General features: G+C 41.9%; 1 protein-coding gene across 1 annotated transcript in view; it reads left to right on the forward strand.

Moving 5' to 3' along the window:
- The window catches only part of FOXO3 (forkhead box O3), a 160,796-nt gene that overhangs the window by 127,669 nt on the left and 10,069 nt on the right, over positions 1-23,058 (forward strand). Inside the window, exon 2 of the mRNA XM_006123179.4 lies at positions 5,428-6,869. Coding sequence (XP_006123241.2) covers positions 5,428-6,834 — 1,407 coding nt within the window. The 3' untranslated portion in view covers positions 6,835-6,869. The remainder of the gene's footprint in view (positions 1-5,427; positions 6,870-23,058) is intronic.

Genomic DNA, 23,058 nt, shown 5'->3' on the forward strand with positions numbered 1-23,058 from the left:
CGCAGAGCGTCTACGCTGCCCACCCACTCTTGCGCAAGGAAATTTACAGTATGGCATGGTAAGAGAGGGCTTCTTGCGCAAGAGTGATGCTCTTTTTTAACAGGTGTAAGCCCTCTTGCGCAGGAGCTCTTGTGAAAAAGGGCAGTGTGGATGCTCGCAGGGATTTCTTGCACAAGAAAGCCCTATGGCTAAAATGGCCGTTGGAGTTTTCTAGTGCAAGAGAGCATCCACACTGCCATGGGAGCTCTTGCGCAAAAGCACAGCGTGCACATGGCAGTGTGGACGTTTTCTTGCACAAGAACCCGTGAGAGTAGACATAGCCTCACTGTAAGTGGTCTAAGTGGCCCTACATGGGACAGTGAACTACCCACTATGGGTGTGTCTAAACAGTGAAGTTGTTTTGGAATAATGGCCGTTATTCCAAAATAACTATGCGAGTGTCTACACAGCAATTCTGTTATTTTGAAATAATTTTGAAATAATGGGCGGCTTATTCCGACTTCTATAAACCTCATTCTGCGAAGAATAACACCTATTCCGAAATAGCTATTTTGCAATAAGTGTAGAAGATGCTCCTCTTCTGCTATTTTGAAATAGCCCCTTACCAGGGACATGCTAAGTTATTTCTCCTGGGGCTCTAAATCAAGATAGCACATCTACATTAGGGAAGCCTGCCTCGGACTAATTTTGAGGCATCTCTGCAGTGTATTCATGCTATTTTGAAATAAGTTATTTCGGAATAACTATTCCAGAATAGCTTATTCCAAAATAACTAGGCAGTATAGATGTAGCCTAGGTGTGTGGGTTACACGTGCAGCTAAAGAAAGCCTCAGATTTTCCTATCGTCTTACCCCATCTTATTTCCTTCTCTGAGCATCTTTCCTTTTGTTCTTTTCTGTGTTCAGTGTTTTATTATTGCTCTTAATATCTGTAGTGCAGAAGTGCCCATTGGGAGATCAAGGCCCAGTTGTACTAGGCACCGCACCTATATATACATATCAATACTGTAAACATTAGATTTTAGACTGTAAGGACAACCTATTCTGTTGTTAAAGCATGTAGCACACATTGGGCACTGTAGACAATAAATGGAAGAATATACCATATTTTTTCTATTTTGTTCTTATACTGATCCTTATATTGCACCTATCACTGGGCCCCTTCCACTGATTCATTAAACAACGCAACTAGCATCTGTCTCATGTATTTCCTCTAGTACAGTGCCACAAGAGTGCCAATGTAGTTTCTTTAAAGTATTTCATTAGGCATGGAAGCACTGGTTACATTTCCATTGTAAGGCACGTCTACACAGCAAGGCTAAACTCAAATAAGCTACAAAACTTGAGCTACCTAATTGTGTAGCTTAAGTCAAAATAGCTTATTTCGACTTTTGGCCCTGTCTACACAGCAGTTATTTTGAGGTAGAGCGCTCTTCCCCCGACTTCGCTTACTCCTCATACAGTGAGGGTTACGGGAAATGAAGTAAGAAGTCCTCCAGCTTGCTTGTGTGTAGACGCAGACTATGTTCTTTATTCCGAAATAAGGCTGCTATGTAGACATAGCCTTAATGACCTAATCCTGCTCCCCTTGGCATCAAAGGCAAAACATAGGAGCCAGATTGAATCCTCGCTTTGCAATTTCCTGGGGTATTTCTGTTTGGGCTTTACCACAAGGATGATATATTTCTAATGCACATTTTTGTGAGTGAATATTTTTTTCAGATTCTTTTACATTTTCTAATGACTGTGATAAGAAGTCCTCATGACACTTCAAAACCTCTGTCAAAGAGGTTCGCTCCCATGCATTTTACAAGCTGAAGGATAGATCCTATAGCCTTTGCTCACTAGAATAATCCATCACATTGACTTTAGTGGGAATGCCAACAAAAGAAAAAACAGCAGAATAAGGGCAAAATTCAGTTGCACTTGGATAGACGTGATACATGAGATGGTAGTTCCAGAAGGTATCAAGACATTGTGAAAGGAGTAATGTAGGAAGGCTACACAAAATATGTTTCAAAGTATTTGAAAAGGGAATGGGAAGACCCTTTGTGTATGGAGATTGAGAGGCATAGGAGTGGGGAGTGGGACACAAAAGTAAATTGGCATCAGTTATGCTGCAGCAAACAATCTTACAGAAACCAGTAAAGGAAAACCAGAGCTGGTGTGTAAATGGCATTTTGTGTAACTTACATGAAAACAAACTGCCTGGATTTTTCATAACCATCAATTTTCAGTGGAGAATTTTTTTATTTTATTTTAATTTTATTTTCTTTGTGTAATGCCCACCTTGTGCCCCAAAAGAGATGAGCATGCAATAAATGTGCAAATTACATCCCTCCCCATTTAGGACCTGATCCTGTTAGCTGTGAAGCTCTTTCCATCCATGAAGTCAATGCAAGTTGAGGCCACTCAGCCTTTCTCATGCCAGGGATTTATGTGATACGATTAAAGGTAGCAGAAATCAGTGGGTTGCTTTTGCATTGAGGTTGCGAATGACATTTCAAGCCGTTCGTTTTTATGTGTCAAGTTGCATAAAGTTCCATTTATGTACCAGCTCTTGTTTTACTTTACTGATTTACTAAAGATTGTTGGCTTTAGCATAATTGCTGGTCATTTCACTTGTGTCCAGTCTTTGTTGTGTCCATTCACATGGATCCAGTTGCAGGATTGGAGTCTCAGATAGAAAATGTCAGTTAAATTTTAAAAACTCAAATGGTTTATTTAAGAGCCCAGTTGGGGAAGAGTAGGTAAGTGGATAGTGGCATCTGGTTAATATAATTTAAAACAGATTTCTACCGGGCCCTAAATATAGTTAAAATCTCACTAATTCAATAATAAAAAAAGCCCTCCAGGCTAGACTATGAACTTTGATGCTGAGAATGAACCCAAAATAATTTTTTTCAAAGCGAGAAGTCCTGTGGCACCTTAAAGTCTAACAGATAGATAGATATATTTATATCTATCTATCTGTTAGTCTCTATAAGGTGCCAAGGAACTTCTCGTTGTTCTTGCAGATTCAGACTAACATAGCTACCCCTCTGATACTTTTTTCAAAGCATTATAGTCTCTAAGAGTACGTCTACACTAGCCCCCTAGATCGATCTAGGGAGGCTAATGAGGGCGACCGGAATTGCAAATCAAGCCCGGGATTTAAATATCCCGCGCTTGATTTGCATGTTCCCAGCTGGTTGCCATTTTAGAAATTGACTAGCCCAAAGTAATTTCCTGCGTCTACACACAGCAGTGAAACGGGATTCCAATTTAAAACCCTAACTTGAATTAGCTGGTATTCCTCCTACAATGAGGTTTACTAGCTAATTTGAATTAGGGGCTTTAAATCAGAATCCCGTTTCACTGCCGCGTGTAGACACAGGCAGTTACTTCGGGCTAGTCAATTTCTAAAATGGCGACTGGACGGGAACATGCAAATCAAGCGCGGGATATTTAAATCCCGGGCTTGATTTGCAGTTCCGGTCACCCTCATTAGCCTCCCTAGATCAATCAAGGGGGCTAGTGTAGACGTACTATTAGAAATGTAAGAGTGTATAATTGAGATGCTGACACAAACTTAACTTCAGTGTTGTGATGGAGTTTTGTTCACTATGCTCTGCAAATTGTTTAAAAATAACAATTCCTGTTTCAAACTGTAGTTTATCATTTTTTTCTTTTTCATAAGTCGTTTTTGTTGCCCATGTGTAAGAATGATTCAAGGTGGAGGATGTCAGTGCTGAATCTGATCAAAATTACAACATTAAAAATACTATCAGTGAAACGGATAAATACACTATCAATGAAATGGGAAAAAATAATCTGGGCTACATTTCTTGGTATAGCCAGTATGTCTTCATTTCCCTTACATCAAATGTCCCTGTATGTTAATAGTAGGAATGCTAATGTGTTTATGAATAATTGTTGGTTGTATGTGTTCTTTGTCCCATTGAAACTGGAATTCCTTCAATGCATTGTACATGGAAAATATTCTAGCTTGTTTGATTACAATGAGAGAGCCTGTTGACTTTCTCTTCTTAAAACATGCTGGTGGAACACATGTATTTGTATCCTCCGTATAGATACAGCTGATGTTTGCCGATATTTTAAAAAACGTCTCTGACTTAAAACTGGTTCATATTTAACATGTAACATTAGTCCAGCTGGTGTGCCAAAATAAATGGCATAGGTCCAAAACTCTTTAACTTGTGCATAAAATTTAAAAAAAAATACAAATTCTTATTAGCAAACTTCTTACATTCCTTTTATCTGTAATTTTAAGCAGAGGTTCTAGAATGAGATTTTGATCTCAGTTACACTTGTGTAAATCTGGTGGCATTTGATCTGAGTTTCTGTGAGCTATTTTCTGGGTCTCTCTCAGGATTTTGTATTGGGTTCAGCCACCATAGTGTGAAGTCACAACACCCTTTGGACAATGCATAAGCAGAATACTATTTTTAATTTCTTCTGCCCAGTGCATCTGATGGCTTCTTGCAGGATTTGGGATTCATTGGACCTTTTATGAGTTCTGTAGATTTCTGTAACTAACAGCCTGCTGTGTTACTGATTTTACTGTGCACAATGGCAGTCCAGCTTTGGGAGACTATAAGTATGCTGTGGGTATGGGGTCATATATAATTCTTATTCCAACAATAGAATGAAAAATTACACTCCACCTACAGTAATGCAGTTCTGTGTGTGATTTGCACTGTAGTATTGTTATAATACATACACAGTATTGCATTTCAGTAAAGAATACCAAGGTACTTATAAAAGCTTCAATGAGAGTAGACAACCTTTCACTCATCTTTACTGAAGGGTTTGCAGTTCTCACTGGCAATTGGAACAATAGTAACTGATAATTGAATCTGTATGCAGGACATTTTAGTCAGTGAAAAACAGAAGTGGTACAGATTGACCTGGGCTTAGCAGTTGGTGATGCCGTTTTTAGTTGGTTGGTTGGTTGGTTTGTTGTTTTTGAATTATTTGAAAATCTGAACAACTTGCAGAGGGCTCAGTTGTCACCCATCCCATCCCAGAGGGGTGGGTGCGTGGTCAGGGTATCGGTTGCAGTTCCCTTGTCCTGTGGTCCCCAGCTCAGTTGCTGGTTATATGCCAATGGAGGATGGGCTCAGCAGAGTGGAGCTCAGCCACTTCCATCTCCCTGGAAGTGCTCTCTATGTCAAGGGTGAAGAGGGGTGGGGTAAGGCAGCTAACACAGGGTGGAGCTGGCTCTGCTTTACAGCAGCATGACATTCTCCACAAAGGGAACGCCCTGCTCGCAGCTAACAGCCAGCGCCTGGCCACTATGTGTCCACTCCCTGAGCAATGCCGGATGCCCAGAGCAGCCCAGTACTTTGATCTGATTTCTAGGTTTGGTTTCTAGCAGAGGAAATGGTACTTGCCCTGACCTTCTTCTCCTGTTCCTTTCCCACAGAACTCGATCCGGCATAACTTGTCACTGCACAGTCGATTCATCAGGGTACAGAACGAAGGAACTGGGAAAAGCTCGTGGTGGATGATTAACCCAGATGGCGGGAAAGGTGGGAAGCCCCCACGGAGACGCGCCGTTTCAATGGACAACAGCAACAAGTACACAAAGAGCAGAGGCCGAGCAGCGAAGAAAAAGGCAGCCCTGCAAGCTGCACAAGAAGCCAGCGAGGATAGCCCCTCTCAGCTTTCCAAGTGGCCGGGGAGCCCGACTTCCCGCAGCAGCGATGAGCTGGATGCATGGACCGATTTCCGCTCCCGTACAAATTCAAACGCTAGTACAATAAGTGGTCGTTTGTCACCTATCTTGGCGAGTACCGAACTAGATGAAGTTCAGGATGATGACGCTCCACTTTCTCCAATGCTGTACAGTAGCCCATCAAGCATGTCCCCATCGGTAAATAAACCATGTACTGTTGAGTTGCCTAGGTTGACTGATATGGCAGGCACAATGAACTTGAATGATGGACTGACAGATAACCTCATCATGGATGATCTTTTGGACAATATGACGCTCCCCTCTTCCCAGCAGTCACCATCAGGGGGGCTCATGCAAAGAAGCTCCAGTTTTCCATATGGTTCCAAAGGTTCAGGCCTTGGTTCTCCGTCAAGTAATTTCAACAGTGCTGTGTTTGGCCCATCATCTCTGAATTCCCTTCGTCAGTCTCCCATGCAAACCATTCAAGAGAACAAGCAAGCTACTTTTTCTTCCATTTCTCATTATAACAGCCAGACGCTGCAGGATCTCCTGGCATCTGACTCACTTAGTCACAGTGATGTCATGATGACGCAGTCTGATCCACTCATGTCTCAAGCCAGCACAGCTGTGTCTGCCCAGAACTCGCGCAGGAGTATCATGCTTCGTAGTGATCCAATGATGTCATTTGCTGCTCAGTCCAACCAGGGAAGTTTGGTCAATCAGAACCTGCTCCACCACCAGCATCAATCTCAGAATTCTTCTCTTGGTGGCAGTCGTGCCTTGTCTAATTCCATCAGTAACATGGGCTTAAATGATACAAACAGCTTGGGGTCGGCCAAACACCAGCAGCAGTCACCTGTCAATCAGTCTATGCAAACACTTTCTGACTCACTCTCAGGCTCTTCTTTGTATTCCACTAGTATGAACCTTCCAGTCATGGGACACGATAAATTCCCAAGCGATTTGGACCTGGATATTTTCAATGGAAGCTTGGAATGTGACATGGAGTCCATTATCCGCAGCGAACTCATGGATGCAGATGGGTTGGATTTTAACTTCGATTCCCTCATCTCTGCTCAGAACGTTGTCAGTCTGAATGTGGGAAGTTTCACTGGTGCTAAGCAGGCTTCGTCACAGAGTTGGGTGCCAGGCTGAAGGATCTCTGAGAAAAGGGGAAATGGGCAAAGCAGGTTAGTGTCTTGTAGACGTGGTAAAAATATTATGGGTTTATTGTTTTTTATTGGCGTTTACCACGAGTAGTTAATGGTTTATGTGCATTCATGATATTAATGTGGTCTGTGGTAAACTTGATGTATTGTGATGTTTGTGACATGCAAAGTCAAGCAAATTTAGGAGGTGTTGATGGAGAGGAGGGAAAGCTAAGAATTACAAACATTTCCACGTTCAAAATTAGGGCTAGCTCCCAGGCCTTAGGTAGTTTCTGCTCAGCTGCAACACTGTCACTGAGTCATTGAGGAAGACAGTGTCAGAAGCCACCTGCTTTTTTATTTAGTTTTCAGAAATATAGCTACTAATTAAACCAAACTTTTTACTTACAAAAAATAATGAAAACTCAATTAACTGTGGAAGATGGGGTGGGTTTGACTCCTGGAACTCAGAAATGACTTAATTTTATATCACAACAGACTGAACCTTCACCACAGTGTATAACCCAAGTAACCAAATAACTGGGGTGATATGCAAGGGTGGTTAATGGCAGAGGGCCCTGCATTAGAGCTGTGTTTTAGCTATGATGTTGAGATTTTAAGGAAATCAGAATGTTTTCACATTTTTCTCAAGGAAAAAAAAGAAAAAATTGTGGAATTATTTGGAACCTGTGCCAGGGAACAGTCATTTTAAAAGTGTAAATTGTACAAGGGGTAATTCCAACCATAAGTAGCCTAATTCCATTTTAGAACCAGTTCCTGCAATCTGTCCTATATGTAACTCCTAATAACTGCATGAAAGTTTCCCACACATAACACCAGTAGTATCAGGCTGTAATATATTCCTGGTTAACTGTTAGCCTCTTCCAGTCTTTTTGAATTTATTGTTCTTTTCCTTAATAATGGAAATAGTCAATCTTGCTCCTGATACGAGTATGAGCCTCCTGATTTCTGCAGATCATTTGGGTTTTCACCTGCATCCATACATCCATCTTTTTACACTACACATATTCACTCTCTCATGTTATAGATTCCTCCTGAAGTGTCCTTTGTCTCCAATGTTTGTTAGTATAGAGGAATAGATATCAAAATACGGGAGTGCAAAAGGTTAGTTATAAATTAGAGAACAGAAATCCCATTAACTTCAGAATAACAATATTGAATACCCCAACTGTAAGGTTAACAGAGGCATTCAGTTTGTGATTTACTTTAAATTCTTTTTGTCTTTCAAGTTTAAATTGCATAACTTACTGATGAACAGCCCTCTGACCCTTGCTACTTGAGGTATTTGGTAGTTAATGGCAATTTCTTTCTCTAATTTACAGTTAGACTGTTAAGGAAAGGCTTTGAAGCTGGGGAACAGCAGTGGTGAGTGATGCCTCCTGCTGCATGTTTTCAGCATTGTAGAAAATATATATTGATTTGTTGTCTGAAAAAGAGAGAAGGACTGTGCCATGTAGAAAATGTCTTCATTTATTCTTCAGCAGCCACTTTCTTAGATGTGAGAGTTGGCTGCCTCCCCCCCTTTAACTTTTCTAGAAGAGAGGAGTTTCACTGATTTCTTTGTAGTACAAGCTATACTTTTTCCAAATGTGAGACTACTGAAGTGCAAGGCCTGGAGATGGCCTTTGAAGGAAATGAGACATAGATTCTTAATCTCACCCCGCTGATCACGCCATAGGATAGTACCTTGACAAGGCCATGCACACTATGTGGGTATTTATTGAAATTCAGAAGACTCAGACTCTCTTTCAGTTTCATCTTTTATAATTTTAAAAGGATTATTTCCTTCCCTTAGAATCTTAGAGCCTTTGTCCATGAACTGTTAATCAGAACTTCCAAAGCACCATGCTTATTCTGTTTTTGTTTGTTTGTTTGTTTGTTTTCCTTCTTAGTGCATTTATAGCATATGGAGTTCGAAATCCCAAAGCTTGATGTGAGGTATAAAAACAAAGCATGAATGTTCTCACAATAAAATGTCCAAGGTCATAGTTAGTCACCAGGTCTCCCAAAAATAAATGCAGTTGACAATACTGATTGATAAAATGTATCCAAAGAAATGATGCCCTGTTTTAGTAGCATTGCTGTACTGCTTATACGAAAAGGATATCTACATGAAACCTTGGCTAGGAAACATTACAGTACATGTGTTGCTCAGGGATATTTGTAAAGTTCTCTTATCTGCCTCATAAAAGATTGCCTTTTGTCATTTATGGGAAATATAGATGCCTTGATCTTTCCCAGACTGAATAGTCAGAATAAAGAAACTGGTGTATGTGTGAAAAGACTTTATTTACAGAGAACAGATTATATAACTATATACACTGTATAAATTCTTATTGGTGGAATACTAGCCACTTTTCTGGGGAGACTTTCCACTGCCTCTGATTGCTGGACCAGATACTGTTGGTTCATTTGGTACCAGGTGCAAAGATAGATGTGTTTTTTCATCTCAATTTATTGATTGTAAATAGTTCCTGGTCTGATAATCCCAGTTGAGAATTTGCTTGCATGTGAGTCCCTCTTAATTTTGATAATGTGTTCCACATAAAATATTATGCAGTAATTCTGCATTGCTTTTTAAATTATTTGTCTGCTTCCCCATAGTTACAAGGAGCTTGAATTAAATGTTGTTCTAAGCAATTTTCCTGATCTTAGTAAAGAATCTTTATTAGACTAACACTTAAGAAACTAAATTTCAACAGAATATTTCAGCCCTTGCAAACATGAAATCTACTCCATGAAAAAGTCTTGAGTAGGATTTCAAAACCAAAATGTATAATTTTCAACAGGCTATCAACATACATCTCAAAAATATATATATTGGCATTGGAAAAGGTTCAGAAAAGGGCAATAAAAATGATTTGGGGTTTGGAACGGATCCCATATGAAGAGAGATTAAAAAGACTGGGACATTTCAGCTTAGAAAAGAGGAGACTAAGGGGGGATATGATAGAGGTCTATAAAATCATGACTGGTGTGGAAAAAGTGAATAAGGAAAAGTTATTTACTTGTTCCCATAACAGAAGAATTAAGGGTCACTAAATGAAATTAATAGATAGCAGGTTTAAAACAAACAAAAGGAAGTTTTTCTTCATGCAGCGCATAGTCAGCTTGTGGAACTCTTTGCCAGAGAATATGGTGAAGCCCAGGACTTTAACAGGGTTCAAAAAAGAACTAGATAAATTCATGGAGGTTAGGTCCATCAATGGCTATTAGCCAGGATGGGTAGGAATGGTATCCCTAGCCTCTGTTCGTCAGAGGCTAGAGATGGATGACAGGAGAGGGATCACTTGATGATTATCTGTTCTGTTCATTCCCTCTGGGGCATCTGGCATTGGCCACTGTTGGAAGACAGGATACTGAGTTATGGACCTTTGGTCTGACCCAGTATGGCCACCCTTATGTTATATGTACATAGAATACTAAGTGCTTCCTTGTCCATAAACTAGCAAAATCTCTTCAGTGGTAAGCTTTTTGTTTATGCTTAGATTCTATATAAAATCTACATAAGATTTATTTTTGGTTTTTTATTTCAAAGACTTTCTTTATAGGGCCTGTGCAAAAGAAGGCAACATTATAAATTTAGTATCTGTAGAAATTTCTGGAAGAGAACACTCCTTGCTTTTAGTACAATGGCTTTGTGCCTCTGATGGTAACCATGACCAGCATTTCAGAGTATGTCTACACTACAGAATTTTTTCGGAAAAACAGCTGTTTTTCCGACAACTTTTGAGAAACATCCACACTGCAATTGCGTTCTGCAAGAAAATTGAAAGAACAGACGGGTTTTTCTGGCCTTGGTAATCCTCATTCTACGAGGAAGAAGCCTTTTTGTGAAAGGGGAAGAGGGAGTTCTTTCTGAAGAAGAGGAAAAAAGCACAGGTGCCCTGGTGGCCATTCCCTCCATAGCAATCACAGCTTACATGCGAGAGAGCGTCCATTCAGTCTGGATGCTCTCTTTTGAAAAAGCAGATCCCTTTTTTGATGCACTTTTGCAGTGTGGATGCTCTCTTTCGGAAGAAGTTTTTTCAGAAGATCTCTTCCGAAAAAAGCTTCTTCCAAAAGAAGCCTGTAGTCTAGACATAGTCTCAGATGGATCTGATTGGGACACGTAATAACAGCTGTTGGTTTTGGCCTAAAATAAGGAAAGGGAGAGAATTTTGTTTCATGGTCATTCTCATCCACTGAACACTCATGAAACTGTATTGACCAACGGGGTAAATATACCTAGGATGGTAGAATAGATTGGAACTTTGTATCTTCCTAGAACAGTGTTCCTTAAACTATTTTCTGCGAAACACTGGTGTTCCATAAACAACTCACAGGTGTTCCACAACCTCTTCTTTGTTTTTGTCTTTTTTTTGTGTGTGACAACAATTTTTTTTTTACGCATAAAAAATATTATTGTTTGGAGTTCCGTGGTCTCAAAAAGTTTAAGAAACACTGTCCTAGAATGTTATGGGCTACTGAGCAGCATCTTGTGAAGAGAGATTTTAAAATTTCTATTTCTTCAGATTCCTCTCGTTGCAGGGGACTAAGATGACTCATTTGAAAATTGAAAGCAAAAATGCTTCAAAAATTGCCTAGAGATGTTAATTTTTCCTTCATGCACCATTTAAAATGATGCAATCCTAGATCATAAAGTCTTTGCAAGGTCAGCTAATTATAGTTGTAGATTACCCAAATTACAAAGGATGACACTTCATTACTGAAAACAACAGTTCTTCTTCGAGTGCTTGCTCATGTCCATTCAATGTAGGTTTGTGTGCTCCTCACATGCACCACTGCCGGAAAATTTTCCCTCAGCAGTACCCACAGTGGACCAGCTACAGCTCCTCTGGAGTGACGCACATATTCTGCGCTACATAGGGTGCTGCCGGGCCTGTTCCTTCCCCAGTTCCTGCTTGCCACCAGTGCTGGTGCTTGGAACTTCTCGCTCTAACTTATCTGTAGCCTTTTCAATTGTTAATAGTTCTCTTTAAATTGTAAATAGTTCTCCCTCGCCTGTTAGTTTTAAAGAAAGGCTTATCCATTTAAAAGTGCTGTTCATGGAGTCTGCCTTGGCTCCGCAAGACCAAAGCTCTGACTTGACGTCCAACACCAGTGCTACGGTGTGGAGTGCCCCTTTGGTGCTGTTCTCTAGCCGGCACTGGGAGTCTTTGGTGGTCCTGTTGAAGAGAGCCAGGAAGACGGGCAAGGAGACGTTCCCTTGACCTCAGAAAGAGAAGCACAAACAAATGGGCGAGCCAGAAAGAGAGCATGGACAGGGCAAGACACCACAGCAAGCAGAATGCACTAGTCCTCTTCATTCCCCACCACCTTCCCCAGAGGCACTATACTGCTCCCTGCGCCATTGATACTCACTGACACCATGGTACATTGTCATGGCACCAAGTGTCCTCTTTATGTCACCAATCTCCATCCCCCTGAGGTGGGTATAGACACCAAAGTTGGTCCCCTGCATGCCAACGTGCCTACTTCCCTAAGCCTCAGCATTCACCTTTGTCGGGGAGTTCCTGGTACCAGACAGAGCAGAGTGCCTGTTCACTTTCCTGAGCATCGGCCAGCGTTAGATCACTTAGTGCCGCATTGGAGCCATGTTCTTTTCTTCCAGCACAGTCCTCAGTACCACAGCTTGCATCTTCCCAGTTGGCACTGCAGATGGCACAGCTGACTCCGTGGCCTTTGCAGTGGTGCCCATGGGCCCAGTGGGGTTTTCCCGTCCAACCCCGGGCCACTCATTCGGTGGCAGGGGCTTTTGCTTCCTCTACGAGTTAGATTCTGGCACCGGAATCGGTCAGACCAAATACAGGCAGTCCCCGACTTACGCGGATCCGACTTATGTCGGATCCGCACTTACGAACGGGGCTTTTCTCGCCCCGGAGCTCACGGGTGGCGGGTCGCCACCCGTGTCCTCCGGGGCGAGAAAAGCTTCTCCCGGTCTCCCTGGTCTGCTGGGGGGGGGGTCCAGCAAAGCCGCTGCACCAGGCGGCGGCTTTGCTCTGGTGTCCCTGGTCTGCTGGGGGGGTCCAGCGGCTTTGCTGGACCCCCCCCCCCCCCCAGCAGACCAGGGGGACAGGAGCAAAGCCGCGGAGCACGCCCGCAGGGGGACAGCTCAAGCGCGCCCGGGCTGTCCCTCTGCGGGCGTGCTCCAAGGCTTTGCTCCCCGTCTCCCTGCAGACCAGGGAAACTGATCAGTTTCAGCAGCGGCTGACGCCAGTTCCGACTTACATACAGATTCAACTTAAGAACAAACCTACAGTCCCTATCTTGTACGTAACCCGGGGACTGCCTGTACCCCACTGATGCAGGAGGAAACAAAAGACCCACCCCCAAGTGCAGAGGAAGAACAATTGGGACAGACCACTTCCTCCTTGTCATCAGATGATGCCATAGTGGCACCCTCTCCGGTAGCCCCCCAAGATGATAATGGGGGTCCATCAGGACTTTTTAAAGACAGTGGCAGCAAACTTTAAAACTCTTAAGTGGAGGAGGCCACGGACACCCTGTTTGGCGTGTGAGGTCAGGTCACCCTGGCCAAGGTGACATTGCTCCTGCATGAGGGAGTCACTAAAATAGCCAAGGCTGTGTGGCAAACACCCTGCTCCATCTTTCCCCCCGATTTCAAAAAGGACAAAGCACGATTACTTCATCCCTGCCAAGGGGCATGAGTACTTGTACACTCACCCAGCAACCTACTCTCTCATAGCGGATGTAGTAAACCACAAGGAGAGACAAGGGCAACCCACCCTGTCCTCAAGTTGAGGAGTCTGGACTAGGGATGTTAAATTTAGTTTAATCGACTAATCAACTAGTCAATGGATTTTCCATCGACTAGTTGATTAGTCAATAAGCAAGGGAGCTGCAACACTCCTAGCCTGGGAGTTAATCCCGCTGCGGCTCTACCTTTTAAATGCATTACAAGCCTGTTGGCTCTTGATACATTTAAAAGGCTGGGGCTCAGTAGGGGGACCATGCATGAGCTGGGAATCAGCTGTCCCAGCTCATTCTGGGTCCGCCCTGCTGGGTCCCCCTTCTGCACGTTAGCCGTTTAAATGTGTTAAGAGCTGGCAGGCTCTTAATACATTTGCGAAGTAGAGGTGCATCTGGGACTGGACGCGAGCCAGGTGGGAGCAGTAGAGGAAGTGCCTCCTCAGGACAGGGGCCTCAGTTTATTTTTTACTCCTGAAGACCAAAAGGGGGGCGTTCACCCCATCCTAGACCTAACAGAACTGAACTGCTACCTGGTGAGGCTCAAGTTTCGCATGATCTCCCTGGCCTCTATCATCCCCAACCTGTATGCAGCTCTTGACCTCACGGACAGGTACTTCTACATTACAATCTTCAAGGGGCACAGATGGTTTCTGTGGTTCACAGAAGGTGTGAACCATTATCAGTTTACAGTCCTCCCCTTTGGGTGGCAACTGCCACAAGAGTTTTCCAAAGTGTACGTCAGTAATTGCAGCTTGCCTCTGGAGTCAAGGGATTCAGGTATATCCCTATTCCAGTGACTGGCTGATTAGGGTAAACTCAGAGACCAAGATCCGGGACGATGTAGCTCTCCTCTGGGAACGTGCCTGGGCCTCCTGGTAAACGACAAGAAGTCAGTGTGAGTTTTGGTGCAGAGGATAGAGTTTATCAGTGCAGTGCTAGACTTGATCGTAGGCCGGGCATCTCCTCTGCGAGACAGATATGAGGTGCTCATTGCCCCCATTCAGCAGGTTTTGATTTCACAGTTACCACCACCAGGGTCTGCCTTCGCATACTGGGTCACATGGCAGCGTGCACGTATGTGGTGCACTTTATGTGGCTCAAGATGCGCCCCTTAAAGATGCAGCTAGCCTCAGTACACTTGCCAGCACGGACTATCTTTTACCTCTGGGCTACATCTACACTGGCCCCTTTTCCGAAAGGGGCATGCTAATTTTACAGGTCGTAATAGGGAAATCCGCGGGGGATTTAAATATCCCCCACGGCATTTAAATAAAAATGTCCGCTGCTTTTTTCCAGCTTTTAGAAAAGCCGGAAAAGAGCGTCTACACTGGCCCCGATCCTCCGGAAAAAAGCCCTTTGAAGTAGGAATAAGAGATCCTCCGGAAAAGGGCTTTTTTCTGAAGCTGGGTCCCCACGGCTGTGCTTCAACCTTTTAAATGTATTAAGAGCCTGCTGGCTCTTAATATATTTAAAAGGCTGGTGCACAGCGAGGGGAATCAGCTGTCCCAGCTCGTGCATCGTCCCCCCCTGCTGATAAGCTCTTAATACATTTAAAAGGCTGAAGCACAGTGGCAGGGTTAGCTCCCACCCTGCTGTGGCTATCCCGCTTGTGGACTAGTTGATGGAAAATCCATCCATTAGTTGATTACTTGATTAAATGAAATTTAACATCCCTAGACTGACAGTCCCAGGTCCTTACGTGTTCCTTTTTCTGAAGTAAACACCATCATAGGGCCAGAAAGAAGGCACCTTCAAATAAGTGTAGGTCAGCAGGCAGTCGTTATATAGGTTTTGGAGATAGGATAGAGATTGCTTTCAAAATCTAAAGGATTTTAAATTTACAAGAGGACTAAGGGACTTCAGAAAGGCTTTTGGATGACAGATAGTACTCAGAGAGGAGGCACAAGTACTTTCTGAATAAACCTGATGGGTAGTTATACAAGTATTGCCCTTATTGGAACTGGGCTTTGCCTTTTTTTTTTTTTTGTGCCAGACTAGAAGGCAGTTTTACAGGGTTGGAAAGATGCTATCTGTCTGCTTTCCAATTCACTCACTTTCTGATCTAAATTATATTCAGGTCTAAGTTTGAATCAACAATACCCTGATATAGGTTATTATTATTTATCATTTTACAGTGCCCAAAGATGTGGTAGGCACCTCACAGCATTGACAGAAGACATGATCTCTGCTTTGAGGATCTTACAGTTCAATAGTTGATAGGGTACAAGTGGTGATTGCAATCAATAGCTGCTATGGGGTGCTGTGTGGGTTATAGGAACCAAAATTACAGTTACTAAGATTAGTCTTTCTCCCATGCTGATTCAGTCATCAGGTTAGTTTTTTAAATATTTAAATATTTTTAAATATTTGCTGATATGTGTCATCTCATGTGGACATTGAGACTTAAGCAGGCATTTGAATGAGGAGAGGTTGGCAGACTGGAAGAAAGAATGTGTTCCAAGCATAGAGGCCAATATGAGAGAAAACACAGAAATACTTGAGACTTTTTCGCTAATGTTTGTGAAGCCATTAACTTTATCCCTCAGTATATGTAAGTCTGATATATTTTCTAACTGTTGTGTAAACCCAAACCTTTTCATGAGTGTAAAGTTAATTCTCCATTTTTAAAAGACAATGAGGAATAAAAGGAATAATTAAAGATCTAAATCTTGTCATCTCAATTAGTCGGTGTGGATTTGACCTGTATGAACATTAAATTTAATTTTCACATAATTTTATGATGGTGTTATTTTAGAAATAAACAATTAAATAAGGTTCAGTTTTATTTTCATTAGAAATGCAGTGATTGATAGCAGGAAACTACTCACTAGATAGTTATTTTTTATACTACACCATATATGTGCATGTAAATTAAGTCGATTTGGAGAATACAGGATGAAGTAAACTATTTTTTTTGGTGAAATTTTAAGGTACTTAGGCTCCTATCATGCAGTGCAGTCCTCTCATTTGGACTATGCAACCCATGAAGAGTCTCATTGACTTCAGTAGGTAGAATAGAGAGTAAGGAGTAGGGTAGGGAGTATGATTTCTAAGGCATACTAACATCTTGCATATTAATTGATCCATATAGACCCTGATGGTAACACCTGCCTCAGTTTCCTCTTTGCTCAGGAACTCCTTACAAAGTCCACACCATCCAGATATTCAAAACATTTCTCTTTGGAGATTCAGTTTATTAAGGCCAACACAAACTCTTTCAAAATAGAACTCAGAGTATGAAGTCTTAATCCTAGATTCAGTTGGACTTAGCACTTCCCTCTTAAATGCCTGTCCTCTCTTTGAAGCAAAATGCAGGACATTTTGCTTCAACTACCCCAGACTAACACGGCTACATTTCTATCACTGTCCTCTCTTTAAAATTCATTTCTTCGCCCCCTTACCAAACTGGGTACAGCCTTTCTTCCCTGAGGGTCTGCCTTCTCTTTCGAGTTCCAACACTCTTCTGCACCAGTTCCTGAAGTTCTGGCCTCCTGCGTTCATGGCATTTCATGCCTTGAGTTTGGCCTTCTTCACAAGCCTTCTCCATGACTCCTGGCCCTGCAGGAGCCTTTTTAACTCCCTGCGGGGCACGTCTCTGGCAACAGCTACTTGCAGCTATATCCCACCTTAAAAGACCCTGGTGCCTTCCCTTTAGCGGCTAAATTGGGCAGTAAATAATCAGTCAGGGAGCACTGAATTCTGCTTTCTCAAAAAGGGCCAGTGACCTATGACAGACTCCAATATCTAAACACTGAATTGTTCACTACTTCTGGAATTGGGTGGGTGGTTTACCTGGACCTGGGCTGGATTTTGCTTTTTGTTGTTTTTTACTAAGAAAAAAATCTATAAAAATCAACATCCCCTTCCTAGAATAGAGTTGTGAAAAGACAACTTCAAAACCGGATATGTTCTAATGTTGTACAATGTGCCTCCTTTTTTTTATTGATTGTATTTTATTTTTTAGTACAGTATGTTTTTGTCATGCGATTCAAGAGCAGTAATTAGTAGAAACTTGCCATCCCTGCAGATGCCAAGATTACAGGATGACATACTCTCACCAGATGACACCATAAACTGATATTTTTAGAACAGCCTGCATGAGTTGATCTCCCCAGTGCTTTCCTCTTTGTATCAACGACATTAGAATTTTATTACAGAATGAGTCTTTGCAAATTTCCTTTTTTGTGTGAATGAGAAGTAGTGATTGTTTAGACCTGCAGGTTGCCATTTGTTCTGAAATACCTTACTGCCTAATAACTGTGACAGTTACAGGTGGATTTATTTTTTTTAAAGAACATTGTGCCTTTTCTAAATAATTCTTTAAAAAGCACAATTTTCTTAAAAAATCACACACATAGAGGTTCATTTTAGAAACAGAGAGTCATCCCACAGAGCAGGCCAAGGGCATTCTTTTATTTTAAGAAAACCAAACTTTTTCCATGTGTATTCTGTGCTTGATTAAGGTGATGAATTGACAGTACTGGAGGTTGAAGTCTTCTGTTCATTAAGTTCACAGACAAGAACAGCACAGACAGCAGCAGTTCAAGCTTCCCTGCGTAAGCACTATACTAATGAATGATATAAGACAATCTGTAAATTATATGCTCAGATAGCAAAAGCATGCAATCCTTGGCCTTTTTACAGAGATGGACAGTGAGGGTGGCAGTTGTTGTGGGGTGTGTGATGTGGACATTGGTTCAGTGGTAATTGTACTCAGAGCACTGAACTCATTTCTTAGAGGGCACGTCTTAGCCCTGAAGGCCTGAGCTCAGTTTCAAGAGAAAGGTACCTTTTCAGATTATTCTAGAATGAACAGTAGGTGTTTATGCACACTTTCATTCTAGGTTCATGTCTTCTCCAGTCTTTTTTCTTATATTGCCATGTTTAAAATTTTTTCTTTTCTTGATTTCCACAGAAAAGTAATTGATTTCAAGAAGGGCTAGAGAAATTTGGTACAGCGGAAGAACCTTCTGTCTACCTCCTTTCCTTTTGAGTTTCTGCCCCTCTGGTGATAGAAGGGATTGTACCTTTCCTTTACTGTATTCCAAAGGTGTGCATTCCTTTCAGTGATTTTTCCTGGGCTTATTGATCTGTCATTTTCAATTAACTTCAGCCGAAAATGAGAAGCTGGTACTGCGGGAAGGATCCCTGTAAAGAGATGCTCACTACCCTAATCTGACAGAGGAAAAGCAAGTTCTCATTCTTGGTAAATACACATGAAGTAAGGAAGAGAAGATTTTATTATTTCTATTGCAATATAATCCAGAATTCACTATGTCTATTTCTGCTGTCAGTCAGCAAGATACTTTTTACCCTCTCACTGTGAAAGCTTTGGTTCTTCAGATACAAAAGTTTGAGTAAAACCTTTCCTCTACTTTTATAGAGGCACTAGGATACCACCTCCTCTTCCCATGAACACATGTAGCAAGACCTAATCTCTTACTAGTGTTCCAGAGAACATAGGAACTAATTACCATGCCAGCTAGCACACAGTGTTCCAAACAGGGCATGATTTCACTATCTTGCAGGCATTTCTAATCCTCTTCTTCCAGCCAACTAACCTGTATCTGCAGAATGCCAGTAGTGCTGAATATGCAAGTTGAAACCCTGACTCACGTCTAACAAAACTCTCATTGTCTTCAGTGGTGCCAGGATTTCACCCATTGATACCACTACTATCTCACTGTGTAGCTCAATGGAGAAAAGGCAGAATTCTGCCCATAAAATTATAAGATAAGTGGCATCTCAGACATTGTAGAGAGAGAGCCCTGGTCTTCACTAGGGAGTTATTTCAAAATAACTCCCCTTATTTCAAAATATAAGAAGAGCATCCACACTACCAAGCCTGTTATTTCGAAATAACAGGCTGGTTATTTCAAAATCTGTACTCCTGCTTACCTTGGGGAATAATGCTTATTTTGAAATAGCATTAGTGCGGACGCTCTGCTGCTGCTGTTTCAAAATAACTGCTCCCCAAAATCATTGAAAGTAATTACGCCCCAGTGCTTCCTAGGGGCTATAAATCAAGGTAGTCTGTCCACAGTAATGGAGCCTGCCTCGGACTAATTTTGAGGCCCCCCCATAGTGGGGGCATGCTATTGCGATTTTGTTATTTCGGTAGTTATTTCAAATGTAGTTACTTTGAAATAATTTCCTAGTGTAGAATTGCCCTTAATATCCTGTACTTAAACCTTTTTGAGCAGGCCAGTTTAGAAGATTAAATAGTGGCTCTAAGAAACAATTAAATATCTTACCATACTTTGCTGGAAAGCCAACAAAACAATGCAATGACATCTTCATAGGAGCATATATGCAAAAGAAAGGGTTACTTTCATGCAGGTGAGTGTAAACACCAAAATAGGATCTTACCAGCACCCATACTGCTATGTTCTACTTAATGCGGTCTCTTTAAATTTCTACTTTGTTTTTCTTGCTCTCTGAACTGGAAAGCAGCTGAGAAAATCTACTTGGGTAGGAGTATGCCTCAAGTAACAGGCCTTTCTAAAGAGATTTGTAAAATTGCCACCCACCTTTCTGGGATTGTCCCAATTTTGAAGGAGTTGTCCCGTGCAGAATGTTAACAGATCCCAATATATCTTTCAGATTCCACAAACCATTGTCAAATCAAAATGTTACAGTAAGTGTCATTTTGTGGCAGTGTGATATGCCAGTACAATGTCATTATGACACCCTGTGTCATGACATCAGGATTCCTGATTTTTATTCTGTCAGGCAGACTGTCTTATAGCAACTCTCTGTATCATCATAGAAGCTTCAGCCACAGAAGCTGTCTTCAGTAGTAACTTCAAAATAACTAGCTAGTATTATACGTCAGTAGAACTGTGAATTTTAAGGGCAGAATGTTTATCTGAAATCCAAATAGAAGAATATCTGGAATAATTCAAAATAAAAATATTGCTGTTTTTCTCTGACTCTTAACACCTTTCCAAAAGATAGTGAAAATATATCACCAGTGAGAAAAAAAAACAAGTATGTTCAAATATTTTTCACTTCTAAGAACAGCCCAACTATATATATTTTTCTGAGGAAATAATTATCCGTGTCCTAAATGAAGATGGTGCAAACTTTGGGCAACAGGTGTTGTAGTTTAATGCTCCTTTTCCCTCAACTCTTTTACATTCAGCCTGGAACCATTGAAGCAATCTGTTGCCCTTATGCATGTCTGTCCACCACAAAGAGTTTTTAAATCAAAGATGAGTAAGCTAAACTTCCTGTGATATCATATTTAATAAATGAATTTCCCAAAATATCTGTGATTCTGTTGCTTTTCCATCCAGAGACAAGGTCTTTTATTTTGTATGTAGCTACACAATTGGCAGTCATCACCCAAGCAGTATGCAAGTGCATCAAAATCCATGGTCATATGCCACTGAAAGACAAGGGATTTATTTCAGCGTCTCCCTCCATGTCTCTCTGGGCAGATTACTTAAAAGTAATGTATTGTAATATTTTGTGCCTAGGATTGCCAGGTGTCTAGTATTGGCCCAGACAGTCCGGTATTTGCTGCCTTTGTCCGGTAAAAAACAACAACAAAAAAACCAGAAAATACTGGACATGTAAAATGTCCAGTATTTTCTGTTTTTCTCGGATGGAAGGCCACTTGGGACATTATTCCCCTGCTGCTTGGCGGGGGGGGGGGGGGGGGAGGGAGAGCGGGGGGGATTTAAAGGCACAGTGACTTTTTTTTTTTTTTTTAGTGTGGGTTGTTGTTTTTTCTCAACACCTTTGGTGTGCCCCCCCCTTTTTCTTTGTTCATTTGTTTTTTTGCTCAACCAATTTTTTTCCCGCCATGTTCAGTATTTTTTGTGAAAGTATCTGGCAACTCTATTTGTGCCAGCTAGTCATGCCCACCAAAAGTACCAGTGTCTATAATAGAGGCCTATGCATTGTGACATTTTCACAATAAAGGCACTTTAGTTAACCATAATAATATAGATTATTAGGAAGTTGTTTCTAGGATTCCTAGTACAGGAAATGTTAGTCTGTTTCAGTTCCAGGTAGTCCAGTTCCAACATCATAATTATCTCAAGGTCCTAGACCTTTTCTTTTACAAAGATTGTATTACTGATTGTTATGGTTACCTTCTTGATAAACTCACGTCACATCCAGTTTCAGCAGGAGCACATTTGCTGTGCCTTGCACTTGTGGGACATTAGTGTGTCACCTTTCTATTCTGAAGAAGTTTCCAATGCAATATAATGAACACCAGTGGGACTGAAAGGGAGAAAGCGTTTTGCATTAGGTAATGCTTTAGAGTTTCCCTCTGGGTTCCTGTGTTGAAATCAGGGCTTGGGGGACCTAATTCCAACATAACTCTGGTGGAATGATGTTATCTAGTGGTAAATTAAATATTATTGCATGGAGGGAAATCCCATCTCAAACAGCCAAGTCACAAAGCATATGCAAGAAGTACTGGTTCTTAATCTTGGGGAGGAGGTGGGGTGAATAGGACAGGAGGACAGGCAAATGAAAGAATACATTGTTTGCAACACATTTGCAGGTTAAATAAATTGAAAATACCAAAGCATTTGTTTGTTTGCTTGTTCATTACTTTGTAACTTTAGTGGAATTAATAGAGCCATCATTTACGATTCTAAATGTTAGTTGTGTATTACAAAATAGAACATAGTCTTTGGCTGTGTGTAATCAACATGAATTTATAGTTAATGATTTTTTTAAATGGCCACTATTTTTTTTAATCTTTCATGTACACATTCCAGTTTGGTACATGTGAGACGCCACTGTGGAAAAAAGTCCAGTGGCCCTCTTTTTGGCTGTGTTCCTCTGTGTGTGCAGTAGGCCAAAATCAGATATATCACTGGCAAAGCTGCTGCATGTGCTTACGAGTTCTGAATTTAGTACAGGAGCATCCATGTGTGTTTGTTTTAAAGAGTTCTTGATGTTAACTCTGTAGTCGAGGGCGCACTAAGGTTTATACCAACAGTGAATGTGATGAGTCACTCTTTATTGGTTCAGTCTATAGGTTGAAATTCTCTTAACCGGGATTCTCTGGTCCAGCAGCATCAATGGTCTGGAACAGATGTTGCAGAACCAGAGTCCCAGTGAAGGGCCAGTAGCAAGGATTCCTGTGGGGCCAGCAGCACAGTGGGCTGCCCTCAGCAAGCTGATGGCGAGGCTGTTCAGTGCTTGGCAGCCGCGGGGCTGAGAGTAGCAATAGCTTGGTGGGACAGGGAACCATGTCACGCGGAGCTGCCCGGCGGGTCCTGGGGCTCCAGTGTGAGGCTGCCCGGCGGATCCCAGAGCCATGGCAGCGATGGCTGCCCAGTGGGGTTCCCAGGGCAGTGGGGCCAGCAGGAGGTGGGGAGCCAGCTGGGAGGTCAGTGGCCAGGCCAGGGGAGCTGGTGATTGGGGTCCAGAAATGACCTCTCCTGGTCCAGCAAAATCCCTCATCCGGGATCAGTCAGGTTCCGCTGGACCAGGAAGGTCCAACCTGTAGTCTCCAAATTTGGCACAG

The sequence above is a fragment of the Pelodiscus sinensis genome, chromosome 3, assembly GCF_049634645.1.
Source record: "Pelodiscus sinensis isolate JC-2024 chromosome 3, ASM4963464v1, whole genome shotgun sequence".
NCBI lineage: Eukaryota > Metazoa > Chordata > Testudines > Trionychidae > Pelodiscus > Pelodiscus sinensis.